Source organism: Citrus sinensis, chromosome 2 (assembly GCF_022201045.2).
Source record: "Citrus sinensis cultivar Valencia sweet orange chromosome 2, DVS_A1.0, whole genome shotgun sequence".
NCBI classification, from domain to species: domain Eukaryota; kingdom Viridiplantae; phylum Streptophyta; class Magnoliopsida; order Sapindales; family Rutaceae; genus Citrus; species Citrus sinensis.
The window spans coordinates 1,850,407-1,871,215 of NC_068557.1; the positions used below are offsets into that span (position 1 = coordinate 1,850,407).

The 20,809-nt window shown below is 34.9% G+C and overlaps 1 protein-coding gene across 1 annotated transcript; it reads right to left on the reverse strand.

The window, feature by feature from the left end:
* Nucleotides 1-8,827: 8,827 nt before the first annotated feature.
* LOC127900038 (uncharacterized) lies at nucleotides 8,828-10,391 on the reverse strand. Its single transcript, XM_052434410.1, has 4 exons — nucleotides 9,425-10,391; nucleotides 9,244-9,339; nucleotides 9,017-9,145; nucleotides 8,828-8,902 (listed from the first exon to the last, which is right to left on the reverse strand). Exons 1-4 carry the CDS (start codon nucleotides 9,878-9,880, stop codon nucleotides 8,828-8,830), a joined length of 756 nt encoding a protein of 251 aa, XP_052290370.1. The 5' UTR covers nucleotides 9,881-10,391.
* Between the last annotated feature and the right edge of the window lie 10,418 nt (nucleotides 10,392-20,809).

A 20,809-nucleotide genomic window follows, 5' to 3' on the forward strand; every position in this document is an offset into this window, starting at 1 on the left:
GAGCTGAAGTGCCTGTTTGGTATTGCTTATTTAAGAGTTATAAGTGTTTATTTAATCGTATAAGTACTTTTTAAAATTTTTTATGGTGTTTGGTTATTTTTTTAGTAGAGTTTTTTTAGCTTAAATAAGCTAATTTACCTCTACTAGCAAAAGCCTAAAATTTGAGCTTTTGGGAATAAAGGTTAGAGAGCTTTTCTAAAAATATATAATATAAAAAATATTACACAGTTTAATAGTTCAAAAGTATTTTTTTTATTGACAACCAAACACCCAATGACTTTTTGTCCAAAAGCTCTATTGGTATAAACTCTACTGTTATAAGCTCTATTTAATAAGCTGTACCAAACGGAGCCGAAGTCTCTTAAAAGATTAAAATTTAAACGGTGTTATATAATATTTGATATAAATTAATTTTATAATTATAAATATAATAAATAATAGTCTCATAAAAAAAAGTGGTATTTTTTATAGTAAAAAAGGTGGTATTTGAATGTTATTATCTCTGAAAATGGTGGGTAAACAGTAAACTAAATTCTTTACTGATAACGAGGCATGAGTTATTTCATGTGATTTAAAGAAAGAAAGACTAATGAACACATGTCCAACTCACAAAGCGCGAGTGAGTCAGTCGACGTCGATTGAGGAGATAATGGTCCTAAATCAACGAGGCTCATTTTCTTTCGCCGCTGATTGAGGAGATAATGGTCGGCCCCACAAATCAATTTCTTTACAAAAAAATCGAGCTTTAGAATCTTTCCAATAGCTCCATTTTCTCTTGTCGGCCACTGTCTCTACATTATAAAATGAATTTCCAAACGCCATCGAATGACGAGTTTCCAGGTCGCTAATTGTGTTTTCCTCCAGTATTCAAAGATATTAAAAATTGAGAAAATGGACAGGTACCTTCTAGGCTTCTACAATTTTATAAAATATTAATTTTTCTGGAAGAAACGTTAGCCTTAGCCGGCAGCCACTTGTGCGTATAAGCAACTGATGCTAGTTTGTTCCTTTTACTCGGTCAATATGAATTATTTAAATTATAGGTTATTTTATATGAGATATCATTTCATTAAATAAAATAAAAAAATATTTAAATAAAAATTAATTAATAATTTTTAAGTAAATTATGAATAAAAATAAATAAATTACTTAAAAATAATTTTTAAATTATAAATAAAAATAGTGTAATAAATTATAAAAGATATCATAAGTGGACTAATATTTGTCTTTTTATTATCTAATCCTAATTAAACCCACATAAAAATTGAAATTACTAATCCCATAAATTTAAAATTAAAATTAAAATTTAGTCTATTAACCTAATATAAGTAAGCATGCTAAATATAAAATTAATATTTTATCCCAAAATTAATCCAACTCAACACTTAACCCTACCTCCCAAGTCCCAAAAGTAGCCTAAGTTCAAAATAAATTAAGAAATGGACAAACCTCGGAACAGCTGGCAGCAGTCACCACCGCTGGCTTCATGTCGTCGTTGTCGTCACGTGCCGTAATTCACATCAAATTCTCTTAAAAGCAAGTGATATTATACTTCCAAATTTGACCATGCAACATGTGCAAGGATGCTTAAGGATCCAACTATATTGCAACTGTTGCAACATACAATACTATTTGTCTTTATTTAAAGATATTGTTGGATGTAAAGTGATTGAATCTAACTGTTTGAATTAGATAAGCTTTAAATGAGGTCTTGACTGGCAACCGCTGAAGTCGGTTATGTATTTATGTAATAGGGAGTGTCGGTTTCATGAAATGCATCCAAAAGAGAACAGCTCTGTTTTATGTGTGAAAAAAAAAATTAGGGTTTAACGCATCACGGTTGAGAATTAATCTAGAGGCTCGTAAATAGAAAGAAGACGATCGTAAACTCTTAGGAGGAAAAGATTTCATTGATTCACTTGTGTTGCAAATTGGGCTCTAAGCCGTATGAATTCAATGGTGATTTTGTTACTCTATCGAGTGTAACCGTGTAACTGATTTCATTTGAGAATCAATTTGGAGACAGCGAAATCAGAAGAAGACGATTGCAATTTGTTTGTGGGGGGGGGGGGGAGATTTTGATGATTCACCTTTGTTGTAACCCAGGCTGTAAGCAGTACGAATTCGAAGGCAATTTTGTTACTGTAGCTGGTGTAAGTGATTTCATTTTTGGGAATTAATATGGAGACACCAAAATCGAAAGAAGACGATCACAATTTCTTGGGGGGAAAAAATATCGATGGTTCGTATAAGAACGTGGCTGGCATGGGTATGAATCCGACTGCGGATTTGGTACTGTAGCGGACAACTGCAACCCAGACTAAGCGATTGTGAGAGTTTACGAATTATCCATGTCTGAAACCAGAGTGAATACCGTGTCTGTTTGCTCTATTGTTGTGCCGTTAGAAAGTAATGCAGCAAGTAATTCCTGAAAAAAAATGGTTAATTTCCTTTGAAAGAGTATGGCAGTGGTAAATAGGTTAGAGGGCAGCAATTTGTTAAAATCAGGTGAGATTCGTAGTAAGGAGTCATTGTTTAATTTTATAGCAAGAAGAACTATATTCAAAGAGCGAGGGAGAGGGAATTAACTTCTTGGAGAAGAGAATGAAGAAGGATCCGTCATTAACGTGTGAACAAACTATGCTGGTAGATATTGCTTTCTTATTGTAAGGGTTAAATGTGACCATATCGGCAATTTAAAAGGACTTTCTTGTACTTGGGTTTTTGTATTCTCTGCCAGTAACCAATTATGTACGGACAATATTGGGGTTATGAATTGTTAACTTCTGTTAATGACCTGCACCTGGTAGATGAAAAAAAGACTTGCTTGCTTATCAAAGGAAGCATGTTGCTGGGCTTTGCGGACGCGGCCCCTTAAAATGATTTATAAACTCACCAAAACAAGGTATATCTTGATGAAAACAAATATATTTGCTTTTACATTTTAGGGAAATTTGTAACCTACCCCCAAATAAATTGACATTTTGCACCGCGTCCCTAAATAATTTGACTTGTTGCACTGCGTGCCAAATTCCGTTATTTTCTCAGTTAAGTTTAACGGTGGAGGGGTAAAATTGGAAGTTCATTCCTTAAATTAATTTTAATAGGAATTCTCTTTATTGCATTTGAAATAAAAATCTTTAAAAAATTAAAGGAAAAATAATAGTGGTGACAATATGCATGTAACAAGAATTTTTTTTATTGCAATTAAAATAAAAATCTTAAAAAAATTAAAGGAAAAATAATAGTGGTGACAAATGTACATGTAACAATAAATTTTTTTATTGCAATTGAAATAAAAATCTTTAAAAAATTAAAGGAAAAATAATAGTGGTGACAATGTACATGTAACAAGAAATTTTTTTATTACAATTGAAATAAAAACCTTAAAAAATTAAATGAGCTAAAAAATTTCTTTTTTTTTTTCATACAGAGGGGCATTTTTGTCATTTAATCAAAAGTTAGACGGAGCTGTTAGAAATAACTGAAAAATTAACGGAATTGGGGGCGCGGTGCAACACGTCATTTTTTTTGGGTGCGCGGTGCAAAATGTCAATTTATTTGGGGGTAGGTTACAAATTTCCCTACATTTTATTATGAATTACCAATTTTTTTTTTTTTTGGTGAAGTACTACTCTGTTTTGACAGAATTCCCCCACTTTTCATATGTATTTCTTATGTGACATGCATGGGAATCAATGAACGGATGCATTTCTGTGCACGTGACTTGGTTGATACAATGTTCAAGTGTATGATATGATGCACATGTTATCATGATTTGCTGATTAAACATTTCTAATAGTGATTCACTCTCGTACTGAGTACAGACATTTGACACAGTTTTGTAATTTCAGATTTATGATGAATTGGTTAATGATTATTTTTCATTATCATGGTTTGATGATTGCACACTTTCGAAGATGATTTTGGCTTCCTCATGCTACTATGTTTCCTTAATTTTTATCCTTGTAGATACTTAGAATCAAGTGCTTATGTGCAACACATACTGAAATGCACACAAACTGAAGAATTCCCAGTTGGTTACTAGATCATGAAGAATCATAAACGCTATTTTTTTTTTTCAATAGTCATGACCTCATAGATGCATATTCTACTAGATCAATGGTTAATATCATTCAGTTGGTGCAAATTTGATGCAGAAGATCTTCCACCATGACCTATTGAAAAGAATATATTCTGTATTCTTTTCAATGCAGAATATTTGCCAATGGAATATTTGCATCATGCAGTTGGATTGGATATTGGCTTTTTAATTTTCTGGCTTCCAACTTCATATTATGTAGTTGCCTTAACACATGGTATCCTGGGAAGTTTTGAATTACATTGTACTCTGAGATGAAAATATTCCATTTGTCTTAATAGCGACTAGAGGGATAACTTTACTCCATTCAAGAATCGAATAATACAAATTCTCATAATGCAATAGAATCATGTTATATGTTATAATTATATGTTATATTACAGAAGTTATAATAATAATTACTATTCTTTTTCTCTTTTTGATTATCTATTTGTTGCGGTTAGCAAGATTCAGAATTTGGCATCCCTAACCCTTAAACTAAAGCAATACATTTTTTTTAATTTGCTTTTATACTTGAACTCACCTTCAGAATAAAACTTAACTTTTTTTTTTTTAATTTTGGGAATTGCGTGCTGCGTCAGCTCCAAGGCCACAACAACAGCTCAAACGAACGCCATATTCATACTATTTTCACATAATGAGATGTGCTATTTCGTTATCTTCCAGCACCACCAAAATTGTTTCCAGTTGGTTGCCACATCCACGTCTTTGCTTTCACGATCGGAATCTCTGTTTGGTTTAATTAACATAGTTCCTCACTTAACACACAACCAAATTGAAACTTCGCAATTGCAATATCTGAGGGATGTAAAAGATATTGATGATCGGAATTTCCAAGGGAAATTTACGAAAATAATCATTAATATTTTATTATTTTCACAATTAACCGTCTCAATTTTTTTCTATCAACATTAGCCAAACACAAGCCTTTCTTCCCAAATTACCCTTCTTTACAGAACAAAACCAACATTGTTTCTCCCATATCGCCAAACCAAATGCAGCTTTTCATTCTTGAATCATCAGCCAACGGCAACCGCAAAAGACAATGGTAGAAGTGATATCCGATCATAATCTATCCGAATCCAACACAAATCGACATCACTCAGTGGTATGAATTATTTTCTGAACTTACTAAACTCAGTCGCGTGAATCTGAATCTGGCGACAGGCTGCCTGTCGCAGCAAACCTTGGTGCGACAGGCACCCTTGGAGATTTATTAAAACTGTATTATTTTAATAGGACTCAAATAATTTTTTTTTTTATAATTTCAGGCTTAATGGATTCAGTTGTACTTGAATTGTGTTACGATGGTTGGTGGGAGACATTAGAGAATGGCTGTATGGAGTACGTGAATGGTAAAAATCGAGCTTTTTTAGTTGGAAAAAATTACCTGTTTGATCAGTTATTGGCAAGAGTATACGAGGTGTTAAAAATAAACCCTAATGACTATAGTATCACAATGAAGACAACTTTGAGGTCTAGTAACACATTATAACGTATATGTACAATGCCCATGGATATATGTGATGATGAAATGGTGAGGGTTGTGTTGCATATGGCATCTGACGTAGCTAATTTTGGATGCATTCCTATATTCGTGACCACATCACCTCGAGTTCCGAGCGAAGGTATTGAGCCACATGTCGATACAGAAACTTCGTTTAGAGCAAATATGTCTGGCCCCGATAATGATGAAGAGGTGTTGCCAAGGACAATATCGCTGCAGCAATATTACTCTCCAATCCATGACAATTATGACAACATTGATGATAATGGCGTTACGTTACAGGATGTTGGAGCAACGGTATTTCCAATAACAACGTCGTTGAAGCAACGATATTCTCCGTATCACAACAATGATTTTCGGGACAATGATGATTTTCATAATGAGATAGAGGGGGATAATGTTTGTGCAGAACCTTCTAATAATACGAGGCGGGTCACTCGTTTCAATAATGATGGTGATGATGGAGGAGCCGGTCCTTCGAATGTTCCGTCGTTTCAGCATGAGGATGAGTGTGAAGACAATACTCCTATGAATAACAGAGGCAATAGACCTATTCCTTCTATGGTTCGATCGAGAAGGAGAATTGACCCTCTTACAAGTCTTGCTCCAACTTTACCTTCGAACATGGTTGCTCCAAGCTTTGTTGGCAGTTGTGACTCAGATGATATCAGCGTGGGTAAGCTATTTGTTGAGAAGAATGAGCTTATATTACAACTACGCAAGGTGGCCTTTAGAGATAAGTTTGATTTCAAGATTGTACGGTCTACTACGACACGTTTCGAGGCTCACTGTTGTTCAGAATCATGTAAATGGCGTATTCGAGCAACTAGAAGTTCGAACGAGCAAAATGTTCCTTGGGTGGTGAAGAGAATTGATAATGTACACACTTGTCATAATGAGGTATTGGTTGATGGACGTCATCAAGTAAGGAGCCGGGTTGTCGGTCATATTATCGCAGAAAAATATACTCAAGATAAGAGGATTTATACTCCCAATGACATAAGAGCAGATATGCAACAGGAATACGGTGTTCAGTTAACATACCAGCAGGCATATAGGGCGAGAGAAGTTGGTCTTGAAATAGTTCGCGGCAACCCTGCAGAGTCATACAACTTGCTCCCTAAATACTCTCACGTACTAACTACAGCGAATGAGGGTACGGTCACTCACCTCGAGCAGGATGGAGATGGTAATTTCTTGTACTATTTTGTAGCACTCGGATCTTCCATCAAGGGGTTTATGCATTACATTCGGCCTGTCATTGTTGTAGATGGTACTCATCTGAAGGGATTATATCGTGGAAGCATGTTCGTGGCAACATGTCTTGATGGTAACAATCAATTGTATCCGTTAGCCATTGGGATCATGGATTCAGAAAATAATGATGCTTGGGAAAGGTTTATGATGAAGTTACATGAAGTGATTGGTGATAGACCTGAGTTGGTAATTATCTCTGATCGATGCACTGCCATAAGGAGAGCCGTTCTTAAAGTATTTCACAATGCAACTCATGACGTTTGTTTTTACCACGTCAAAGGTAACATTAAGTCACAATTTAGAATGTGCAAAGCTCTTTGGGATGAATTTGAGCCTGCCTTTATTAATGCAGCAAAAGCATATGGCCACGAGGAATTTAAGAGACAACTTGAAGGGTTGTGGATGATCCACTCGGGTGCGGCTGATTACCTAGAAAATAATGTCGGTACGTGTAATTGGGCAAGGTCTCAGTTTCAAGGTAGGAGGTACAACATTCTTACCACCAACATCGCGGAGAGTGTTAATGCTTTCATGAGGGAACCTCAAAAATTTCCTGTTACTCATCTTGTTGATCACTTCAGGAAAACATTGCAGCAATGGTTTTATGATAGAAAAATTGTGGCTGAATCAATGACTACTCGGCTAACAACATGGGCGGATGAAATAGTCACTGAGAGGAGAACTATAGCTGAAAGAATGATAGTTCGGCCGGTGTCTCCGCATCGCTTTCAAGTTATAAGCGGTGGGCTTAAGGAAGGGTTGGTTGACTTGCAAAAGAGAACTTGCTCCTGCAGAGTGTTTCAGCTTGATCAGCTTGTGTGTGCTCATGCAATTGCGGCGTGTCTAACACACTGGGTGGATTTTATTAACCTTTGCTCGGACTTTTACACTACAGAATCGTTGGCGATGGCTTATGCACAACCAGTGGAGCCAGTTGGTGATGTGGCTAATTGGGAAGTTCCAGATGAAATCCAGGAGATGCAGGTATACCCACTAGTTGAGGCACCACCACCTGGCCGTCGTAAAGAGCTCAGAATACCCTCGACTGGCGAGGACGTTGACCGGCGGACTGTAAGATGCGGTCGGTGTCATGAACTTGGCCATAATCGTAAGCGATGTAAGAATCCTATTGCGTCGACTCGAAGTTAATTGTATTTTGTGTGTTATTCGTTGGTTAAAACTATTATTGTTTTTGTGTTACGTTGGTTAAAACTGTTATTGTTTTTTTGTGTACTGTACACTTATATTCATAAAACTTTATTTTATTTTAAAGTTCAAAATGTGAGGCATTAAAATTATATAAACTTAAGTGCGGAAATAAAAAAAAATGTAAATTTGAACATTGAAATTACTACATAGGTCTACAATATAATATCGTCATTAAATATATCAACCGCAATCTTCTTTCTAAAGTACTCAACATGACTAGCGTTAAACTCCAACCTAAGCCCGAACATTAAGAATGCGTTTGGGATTGAGGTTGGGCAGCTGTAGCTTAAAAGTTACAGCATTAAAGTGTTTGGTAAACACTAGCTGCTGTAGCTTTTAAGCTATGTTGATATGATTTTTCACTTGTATAATATAAAATTTATTATATCTTTACTATTTTTATCAAAATTATTATTTAAAATTTATATTTACTATATATTATTAACTTTTGTTTCATAATTACAGCTTTTTTTTCACAGCAGCTGTAGCTTAAAAGCTACAGCACCTCAATCCCAAACGCACCCTAAATACATCGTAACCATCAATACAAAAACACCGCAATCGCCAGTTCCGGGCTCTTGTTGTGGCGCGCTCTTAACTGCGATAACTTTCCACGGGTCTTCACTCCGCAACTCAGGTCGGATATTGTAGAAGCCAACATATTCCAACCATCGAGGGAATATAACTTCAAGTGGCTTGAATTTCAACTTGTACCTTTTGTCGTTGCGAAATGTGAGTAATGAGTCATAAATTCAGACTTTATTTTTCCGAAAGTCAACTCGTGCTAGTACCCAATGCGCGCCGTCCAAGTTAATAGGGATGAGTAACTGCATATAAAAATTAAAAAACATGTTCGTTATATATGAAATTGAAATACAACAAAGAAAAAATAACTCGAATATTTTCATTATAGAGCATGTGAAATGTAATAAAATACATACCATATCGACATCCGTCATTGATTTTGACATTGTGTGCTGTCGCCCACAAAGATAACTATTCAAGCAGTCGTCGAATACCATTGAATCGACTGCACAATTCCCGTTATTCCATAACTGATTCAAGAACACCTAGTACATAGATAACCAAGAAATGCATAAATTAATAAAACTTAAAGGCAATAATTAAACAAATTAAATAGTATTTATAAATTTTGTCAGCACGTTACCCAAAAAAATGTGTCAGTATGTGTGACACGTTGGAGTAAGGCATTTGGATACTGCCGTTGTTTCTCGCTAATCAAGCGGAGATACTCGTGAATATGCTGTAGAGAAACAAAAATATTATGATTTAAAAAAAAATTATACACAAATCCACAACAGTATACACCACGAGGAAAATATAAATACCTCATCGCCTAGCCATCCCATCGAAGCTGTCCCCAAAATAATTTGAAAGAATGACCGCGGGTGCTGGACTCTCCGGCGGACTCTACTATCACCAGTGAACCATCGATCAAACTCAGCAAACAAACTAGAGTCCTCCAATCCTCTCAGTGGATTTACATCCACACTTGTACTCATGTCAATCGCATGCTCCATGATTTGGGGTCGAGGTAACCTCCGGACGTTCTGTCCTCGCTTGACCGGAGGAATCAGGTAAGGACTGTTATAAACATACGACGGTATGTACGCGCGGCCGAACTTACTAACGCCCGGAGGCACCTCTGTGAACACCTGCACGCTCTCCCCACTAACATCCCCGTAGAAACTATACAATGACATGGGCGTAGATAAATTTTCATTGCCCACGTCAGTATACACTCCATAGTCATCCGGGGCCTGTACATTCGCCAAGAAGAACATATTAAATAATTATCCAATTAAAAGTTAAACGAACATAATTATTTAATTTAAATTAGCTTACCGCATACGAGCGTGCAGTGGGAGAATCCTTATTTGGAAGTTTAGAAAATGTGTCGATGAAGCCAACAACGGTTTCTTTAAAATCTTTTAATTCTGACTTTATTTCATACAAGTTACGATCAATCTTATCCAGCCGTCGTCATACGTAATCATTAAACTGCTTTGTCCTCGACTATTACAAAAGAAAAAAATAAAACTTTAGAATAACAATAAAAAAATAATAATTTATAAAGGAAAAATATCGTATATTATTTATAACCTCAGAATCTCGTGCGTCATCAGAGTTGTCTGTTTGCTGCGGGTGGTCATCAACAGCCACCTCATCCTCAAAAGTGTCATGACCCACCTCATCCTCAAAAGTGTCATGACGCTGCTCTGGTATTGGGTTTGGTATGTCGTCATGATCGTCATGCTCGTCCGATTGTCTTGTAACCGACGGCATCGCGTTGATTGAGGGTTGGTGCTGTATAAAGTATCATTTAAAATTACTAAATGAAAAGTCAAAAATTTCGATAAAAAAATTTTTAGTACTTACAGTATACCGACCTTATAAACCCAGTCTGGAATGCTTGGCAAGTAATCCTTCACAGAGAGCCAATATTTTCTGCTACTCTCCTTTGAATTTGGCTCAAGAGTTTGTAAAACGTTTGTCTGCCATAAATTCAATTGAAAAATTTAACTAAGTATACCTAACTTAAATTTAGTAAAGTTAAAAAAATAAGTAATACATATTACTTACAAGACGAGATTCGTCGTTGAAGAACGAATAAACCTCCGCAAAGTTGATTCTCAAAGACGCCATGGGCTTCCATTGCAGAATGCGGGAAATCTTACTCTTCGTTTTGACGACCCATGTTGATGGCAACCCTCCGATTGCTTCGTAAATCCAAGCCTACAACAACCAAAGTGAAAAATCAAATAAAACAACTATCAAATATTTAATACTATAAAACTTATTAATAAACAAAAAAAAGCACCTGCACCCCAGACGTAAATCCGTAAAGATTGTATTTCTCAATATTATGATATGGATTTTTCAACCGAGTCTTCTTAAATTTCTCGTCTTCTTTGAACAGTGCATTGTCAAGACTCTCGTAAATCATTTCCCACGACAATAGACCCCATGGACGCTTTTGGAAGTACTGTATATCATCAACTTGGTCAAGCCAATCGAAATTAATTTGACAGTGATTTTTTCTTGCATTTAGTACTATGTCCGCAAAATAAAACAGCGCAATCTTTAATGCGTCCATATCGTCTATTTCCTCGAAATTCAACTCCTTAAATACTGCATCAAATTGCTTCACATTAATCTTACGATGCACACCACGAAAATATGTATTCCGTAGCCTCTGCTCCATTTCATCATTTTTTTCATTGGTATTAACACGAAATGAAAGTCCAGTAACCAAGCACCATTCGACAATTGACAAGCGAATCAAATGCTTACCAATTTGAAACCATAACTGATCATCACGACTATCTTCTTCATGGGCCACTTGCCGCAGTAAAAGATTGTGCAAAATTACCCCACTAAATGGAAAACTTTGACACTCCAAGAAATGCCTAAATATATCCTTTTTGAACATACTCAACTGCCGCTTTGTTAATTTTTCCTCGATGGCTTTTACGACCGAAGATAACATACACATGCTCGAAATTCGACCAGGAAAGTGATCAGCATAACGAAAATACATCTTGCCTACTTCAATATCTGGTGATTCTGATTTCGCCATGTATCTGTAATATTTATAAAATTATTACATTATATTTACAGAAATAAAAAATTAACTCGTTAAAAAAAAAACTCTAATTTTTTTGTGCGACAGGTGCGACAGCAGGCCGCGCATGGGCGCGCGCTGCTGCCCAGCGATGGGCGCCGGCGCGCGCCCTGCCCCCCTCCCTCCCCACCCCCAAAATTAAGTGCAATCACTCCAAAATCGAAAACAATACTCCCAAACACCACCAACCACCACAAACATCATCACCACCACTATTAATCTCAAGCTATAACTATTATTATTCTAAAATCTCATTTTAAATTAATGAAAATAAGAAAAATGACTAACCTAGGTTTTGTTGAAGGTTGTAGATCAGATGCCGGTGAGAGATGGAGCCGCCGCCGACGAGGGTTGATGTCGCCGCCGATGATGGGAGTTGGATCGGTTTGGGAGAGATGAGTGAAAAAGGGAGTGTTGGGAAAGAGATGAGGGAGGGGTATTTTGGTCTCAAATGTTGTTTTATGGCTAATGTTGATAGAAATATTTTTGGGGGGTTAAGATGAAAAAAAGCAAAATTTTTTTTGTTATTACTGTAAATTTCCCAATTTCCAAGGGGTGGAAAATATTTAGATGCCCACAATTTCTACAATGTAGAATAATTTCCGATGATTGCTCCAAAACAGTCAATAGCAATGTGATTGTGGACCCTTATTTTAATATATTGTTTTGTACATATTCTTTTACCAACCGGCTCTTCCATTTACCCATTTTTTTAATTTCGACCGTCAAATTCGTTCACTTTTAATCGAGCGGTATCTCCAAATGAAGACAAATAGTGTTGTATGTTGCAACAGTTGCAACATAGGTGAGTCCGATGCTTAATATAAGATTTTATATACATAAAAAATCTAATCCAAATTTAAAATTTTATTAAAATTTTAAAAAAATTTAAGTGATAATCCATATATATATATATTCTAGAAATGAGTAATAATTCTCGTCTTTTAATTTAATGGAGAAAATGGAAAGAAATTTGGAGGACTAAAGAGAACAATGAATACTAAAATTTCAGAAAAATGACAATTTTGTTACTACTTTTTAACGAGGTTAACAATTTTTTTGCCATCAGAATAAATAATTATCACATACAACATGCCGATTTGTAACAAAACCATCTCATATGACACCTAAATATCTCATCCTCAGTAAATTCTTTCAAAATATTTTTTTAACTTTTTTCCCCTTTTTTAAGGTGGGTGTGTACTGTGTGGGGTTTAGGTGGAATTTAATATTCGTTCAGTGCATCATTTTCTCACATTTTTTCTTTACAAACAATCGAGCTTTAGAATCTTTCCAAGTTTCCATTAGCTCCACTTTCTTTTGTCGGTCACCGTCTCTTCATTATAAAATTAAGGGTAATTTTTAGGGACCTCTTCCGAAGTTTAGCTTATTAACACTTAGATAGAAAGTATGACCGTAATTTCAAAGACCTCTTCTGCCGTTTGTATTTCCATCCAATAACTGTTAGTGGATCGACAAAATGACCAAACTACCTTGAGTCAAAAAAGACGCGCTTGTGGCAATGGCAACTCGTAGCATGCTCATTGTTGTGCAAATTTTATTGAACTCGCAAGCGCACGAATTTATTTAGAATAGACTAATGGTGACGAGTGTCGATCCCACGAGGAGGTGGATTTTAATTATGTGTAGAATTAATTTTGTAAATGGGTGGTTGGATTTGTGGTGAATGTGACTTAGATTATCCTAAAATTGGAATTTAAATGGCGAGAATAAATTGAAGAGAAATATATTAAAATGACGTACTTGGGTATCTGGATCCGTATCAACATGCACCATGGGCTAAATATTCCTTATTAATACCAATTAAATCTTGAGGGGGAAATCCAAACCTCATGAACCACGCTCTAATCAATATGGTGTTAAGGGCTTATCGTGCCAAATAATAATAACCTTGTACTAGGGAGCTGGTGAAACCAGGGCGGTACTAGACAAGATTATTATTATTTGTCAACGAAAAGTCAAAACATCCACAAAAACTAGAGGGGTAGAGAAAATAAATTTACCAAATAATGCCCATGACACATGTTGAGACTTCACCTTCAACCCAAGCTTGAAAGAAAATTAGCCACTCATAATTGAACTAGGGGCAAAATGAAAAATTATTAAAATACGTAGAAAATACAAGATGGAGAAGGAATTACAGAAAATAGAGTCCAAAAATGGATTCAGAGATGCCAAATTAGGGGGGAGAGGTCCCCTTTTTATAGATACATTGAGTAAATCATGGTCATCGGATTAAAAACAGTTTGGACACTCAGGATTGCGCCATGTCATCAGTCAACAGTACGCGATTTGACCACGCGGTTTGAACAGTGACATGGTTTGAACAATAACGCGGTTTGGTTGAAAATAATCCCATGTGTTGCATGTATCGTATGCGCGTTTTTTGGTCCACTAATATGCTGCCACGTCACCATCAACAGTACATAAGAATTTTAGTCCAACAGGATCATGACACCTCATCAGTCAATACCACGTCATCAATCTGTCTATGTGAACAGTGTCGTGAACAGTAACATAGATAGTATCGTACATGTAAATAGTACCGTACATGTGAACAGTGCTATTTTTCCTTTTATGCTCCTCCTAAGGTTTTCGACCGTCCTGAGTTCAAAAGTGATGTCAGTTTTGCCGTTTGATCTCTCGTTTATTATGAAATGACTATGATGCTCCTAAAATACATAAAATACTTAATTAAAATCAAACATATATAATTAAATTACAAGAAACTTAAATACATAAAAGTAAGGGTTGTTAGTAAGACTTGAAATGCAAAATGATGATTTTCTCCTTTATAAATATGCATTTTCTAACACTCAACACTCATGAAATGACAAAAATAACTTATTTTTTCATTTTTCAAGCATATTCTACCTTTTCCTCTCTAATCATTCCTGCCAATCATTGAATATGTTGAAGATAAATCGTATTATTTATTAAATATGTGAGGTTAACAGAGAACAGCCAACACCCAAAGGACTTGTGGTTGTGGGGGGATTTTTTTCAAATAAAATAAGCAATTGAAATTGAACTTACATTATGGGCAAAACAATAGAGTTGAATCTACATTAACACATAAATAAGTATTTGCATTTGACAATGATCAAGAGCTTCATACTGTTGTTTCTCTGCAAAATTTACTTTCATTAAATCATAGCGAAGCCTGTATTTCATTTTTAATCATTTTCATAATAGAATGAAATGCTAAGCAATTACTAGAAAAGAACAATAATCAATAGTGTTTAAATGACAAAGAAAATCCAAACTTTATGAAATTGGGAAATTTACCAAATTAGCCATAATGCTTTAGGAAATTACAAAACTAACTACAAAAGTTTTTTTATATCAAAACTAGCCAAACAACAAACTTTTGGACCACAATACCCCTGTCAATCTCACCCAAAGCTCACCAAAACCTATAACTCACCCACACTTCTCACCAAACGGAAGCACCATAGAGAGCCAAATCGGAGACCATCATTGGCGGCAATCTCACCGGAATCCCATTCAACAACACCAATTCCACCAAAATCACGTCTGATAGCAATCAAGATCTTCAAGATCAACAGTTGAAGTTCAAAAACCATAGGTTAGCAATTTCAAACACATGCTTTATATTGTTCTTGTATTGTGTTGTGGTTGTGTGTTGTTGTGATGGTGTTGGTGGTTGGTGATGGTGGTGGTGTATTGTTGGACTGTGTTGGCGACAATATGTTGTAATGGGTGCTGACCAATTCGTGAAAATTCAAAATTTTTGTTCTCATCGCACCAAATTTTGTGCGACATGTTCCAGTCGCACCAAATTTTGTGCGACAAGTTCCCGTCACACCAAAGCTGTGGCACAAAAAATCATATTACACAATCTGAAATTTTATACGACAGGTTCCCGTCGCACCAAATTTTGTGCGACAGCTTATCTGTTACACAAAAAATCATATTACACAAAATTTAGGCTATTTTCTGGAAGTCATAATTTAGGCTAAATATATCCATTTTTGTGTATAATATATTATTTCGAAGTTTGCAAAAAAATAAATCAAACCCATAATGTGTAACCACATTTGTTTTTTTTTTTATATATTTTGTAGGTTTAATGGATTCAGTTATGCTTTAATTGTGTTACGACGGTTGGTGGGAGACGTTGGTGGATGGACGTATGGACTACGTGAATGGCAATAATATAGCTTTTCTAATTCGGAAAGATTCTACATTTGATCAGTTTCTGGCAAGAGTTTATGATGTGTTACAGATAAATCGTAATGAATACAATATCACCATGAAGACAACTTTGAGGTCTAGTAATACAATGTATCGTACATGTTCACTGCCTATGGATATATTTAACGATGAAATAGTCAAGGTTGTGTTATATATGGCCTATGATGTGGTAAATTACGGATGCATTCCTATATTTGTGACCACATCTCCTCGAGTTGATTACGAAGATGTTGAGCCATCTGTAGAAACTGAAACTTCTTTTAGAGTAAGTGTGCATGTCCCTGATAGTGAAGAAGATGTATTACCACAGACACTGTCTTTACAATAACGTTACACTCCACTCCACGGCTATAATGACACTATTAATGACAATGACATTACCCTAGCGGATGTTGAAGAAGAGGTATTACCACTAACAACGTCATTAGAGCAACGTTACTCTCTATTCTACAATAACGAATTTCGCAGTAATGATGATCCTATTGATGACATCGGCAACACAACAGTAAATAATGTTTGTATGGAACCATATAATAATGCAAGTTAATTGTTATGTTTAAGATCTTAAAAAAAATAGAAACTATCTTGAATTGTGTAGCTATTCTAACTATATTGACGTCTGTGAAACGTTTCGACATGATTTCTTCTCATCCATCAATATAACTATTAAAGTTGTAGCTATATTGTAGTGAATTAAGGTTACAGTCACCATCATTCCATAATTGCTTCAAAAAGACCTAGTAGATATATTCAAAGAAAAATAACAGAAGAGTATCAACATCAATATGTTATTACAAGATAAGAAATAATATTGATAATTATAAGTTATGTAAGCTCATTACCCAAAAAAATGTATCTATATGCGTGACACGCTAAGACATGGCATTTAGATAATGTCTCTGTTTTTCACTTATCAATCGCAAGTACTCATGGATGTGCTGTAGCATAATAGGAACATGTTGGTTTAAAATAGAAATAGTAAAGGAAACGTTTAAGAAAAAACACTTAAAAATGTGTGCCGCAACAAGAGCCTAGTAGTGGCGATTGCGGCGTTTTTATGTTGATAATCATGATAAATTTAATGTTCGGGCTCAGACTCAATTTTACTAGTGGCCACGAGCAGTACTTTAGGAAGAAAATTGTCGAGGACATATTTAATGGTGATATCGGCCTTTAGGATATTGTGGCGCCGATATGTAATGATGATATTAGATTTTAGACGATTGTATTTATACTTATTATTGGTGCCCATAGAACTTTTCTTTTTTTACATATAATTGAAATTAAAAACGTTGTTATATATAATTGTGCAATAAATAAAAAATAAGTTTTCAAAATACATAAGAATTTAAAACAATACAATTAGCCTCGACTTGACACAATGAGATTCTTACACCTCTTTCGGTTATGACCCGCTTCGTTGCACTGGCCATATCGTACAGTTTTCCTGTCAACATCCTCACCAACAGATAGCTGTCGCACAAAATTTGAGGCGACGGGAACTTGTCGCACAAAATTTGGTGCGACGGGAACATGTCGCACAAAATTTAGTGCAACGGGTACCTGTTGCACAAAAATTTCGAATTTTCACGAATTGATCAGCACCTATTGCAACATATTGCCGCCAACACAGTCCGACAATACACCACCACCACCACCAACACCATTACAACAACACACAACCACAACACAACATAAGAACAATATAAAGCATGTGTTTGAAATTGCTAACCTAGGGTTTTTGAACTTCAACTGTTGATCTTGAAGATCTTGATTGCTATTAGATGTGATTTCGGTAGAATTGGTGTTGTTGAACGGGATTCCGGTGAGATTGTTGCCGATGATGGTCTCTGATTTGACTCTCTATAGTGCTGGCATTTGGTGAGAAGTTTGGGTGAGTTACAGGTATTGGTGAGTTTTGGGTGAGATTGACAGGGGAATTGTGGTCCAAAAGTTTGTTGTTTGGCTAGTTTTGATATAAAAAACTTGCGTGGTTAGTTTTGTAATTACCTAAAGTTTTATGGCTAATTTGGTAAATTTCCCTATGAAATTTAGATTAAACATGCGTTACGGACAAAGAGTTACAATATCTAGATATTCACAACTAGTGAACACTGATCAAGTTACAAGTTGATACACAAGGTGAAAGCTTACATAAAAGTGGGTTTGATCGCAAGTTGTATTTGCGATCAAACCCACCTAAATCTTAAATTGTAATCATAAATAAGATCCCAAAAATTAATTTCACTTAAAAAAATTTCAATTTTTTATTTTAATTTTATTATAAACATTTGGAATAGTATTTGTAATTACAAAGCTAAAACCCATTTTTGTTTAACATATAAATCACAGAACACAACTAAATTCTAATATGCAATGGTTTGTTTAGCTAGTAAGAATCAAAGTTGATACATGCAGCAGCTTCTTCAACAAATCAAACAAAACATTAAATCCATTTTCAAACACAACATCAAAAAAACCAAAAGGCTCTAAATTTGACATGCATTGGGTTATTTGGAAATTTCTCCTACTACAAGGTTTTATCACTGCCATGTCCCTCATCGATCGCCGGCAATGGTCACTCAACGACACTATTTTCCCGTTGTTGTCACTTTACGTTCATCACTCTTCTTTGGAACTGGGGCTTCTTCAGTTATGAGCTTCATTTGGCGAGGTCAAAAGCAAAAGGAGAAGAATCTGGTTTGAGATTGTTAATTGGCTTGGGTTTGGTAGATGAAAGAGAAGATGTGTCCAAGCCATTCTTACAACCAAGGGATGATGAAGTGCTGCAGTTGTCATCTCTGTCGCGTAGTTGCTTTTGATTTTTTAAATTTAAAATATCTTTTTATGAAATTACCCTCATATATTGACAAGATACCAAATGGAATACAAACAGCAGGAAAAATCTTTAAAATTATGGTTATATTTTTTATTTAAGTGTTAATACGTCAAACCTCATGGAGGTCCCTAAAAATTATCCTAAAATTAAAATCACCAACGCCAGGGAATTTCCCATTTTATAAAATTTATTTCTTCTACCCTCAACACCCATTTTAACTTTTTTTAAAAAAAAAAAAAACCGAATGACTTATTTTTTCTGACAGAGACCCTTATTTCCTTAACTCTTCGTGGCTCATATATTTTGTTCTATGAGGACGAGTGAGAGCATTGAAAAAGAATCTTTGACAGTAGTTCTGTGGGAGATTGGCAAGGATTGTGTCCCCTAGTAAAATACTTTTTCACGTGGGTGAAAATGGCTTTTTATTATAGGAAAGTATGCTTTTAATTAAAGATTAATAATCACCAATAATATAATACAACACACAGGTGTAAATATAAGATTATATCAAGTTTAAGTACAAAATATAAGGTAAGATTTAAGATTCAAGTCTAAAGTAGGACTACTTGTAACAACAAACGTAATTACAAACCACATAATTACAAATGGAAGAGAGAAAAAATTGATGGCGAAAATAATTTAAGAAAACCTTGTGTGACCACTAAATTAAATCTTCAAATATTTTAACTGATGAATGGACAAGTTGGTTTAATTAATTAGCACCTGGACGCTGAACAGCTTATTCTTCAAATTAATCTTAAATAAAGACATACCGCGGTAATCATAGTATTTTTTTTCTTTTTTTTTACTATTAATACTCTTTAATCTTTCCACTACTCTCAAAGTTAAGCAAGATTATGAGGGTCGTGGTTGAGTTTTCATAGGCTCAACCTCCCTCAATCAAGTAAAAAATTGTGTAGAGTTAATTTGTAAGTCTTTCTCCTTACGAACGAAATGCGAGTGGAGTTGGGACATTCCTTATTTGTGAGAGTTATATGTCTGGGCATATACTTCATAAAATTAATGTAATAATGTAAATTTTAATTATATATCTGATTGTAAATATCATTGTAATATATACTTTAATAGCAATTGTAAATATATGTATAGTACAGTAATCTTATTTTCAGTATTAAAAAAAAAGAGTCTTCAATCTTTCCATAGTGTCCATGACTACGAGCAAGTTTTTTAATTGTTCTAACTTCTATTTGAATAGATAAAAAAAAAATTGGTGATCACGGTTGGAAAATTGTCTTTTAATGTAGAGTCTGGTTATATTAGGACTATTTTGCGTAGACGATGATTGTACAATTATATAAATAAATATTAAATCTACATTTAATGTTATGATTTAACAATTATTATCAATACTACCGGTGAGCAACTCCACTGTAGCCATTGCTTTGTTTTATCATGTGATTTAAATAATCACGGTCTGTGAGAACTTGGCCATTTACTTGAATGTACAAAGACCTTATTAACTTTCAGGAAATTAAAATAGGGACCCTTGATGTTTCTAGAAATTAAAACGAGGAGGGATCATTGTAGTTGTCAAGACGTTTGGGCTAAAAGACAAAATTAACCCTACAGGGAAAGAAATAATATTTATAGACTATGGATTCGGATGTCTATTTATCCTCCCATTTTTTTATTTCTCACTATGTCATACTCGTACAATACTGCAAAGTACCACTTGCTCTACAGTGACCAACTCAAACGATCCAAGTCTACAAATATAAAAATACCCTCAAAAGTTGTTTTATAAAAATAATTTATAATTCTAGAAATTTATAATTCACATTGCCTGATTAGCCTGAATTTTTTCGCTATAAATCGGTTGGCCAAATTATCATTTGTAAGAGATGACATATTAAATTTTCTTGAAGAAATGTTAGCCGTAGCCACTTGAAGAAATGTTTGCTTTACACAGTTAATAATAAGTTCAAAATAAACTAAGAAATGGACAATTTACAGTGGGTATGGGGTTTAGGTGGAATTTCAATATTCGCT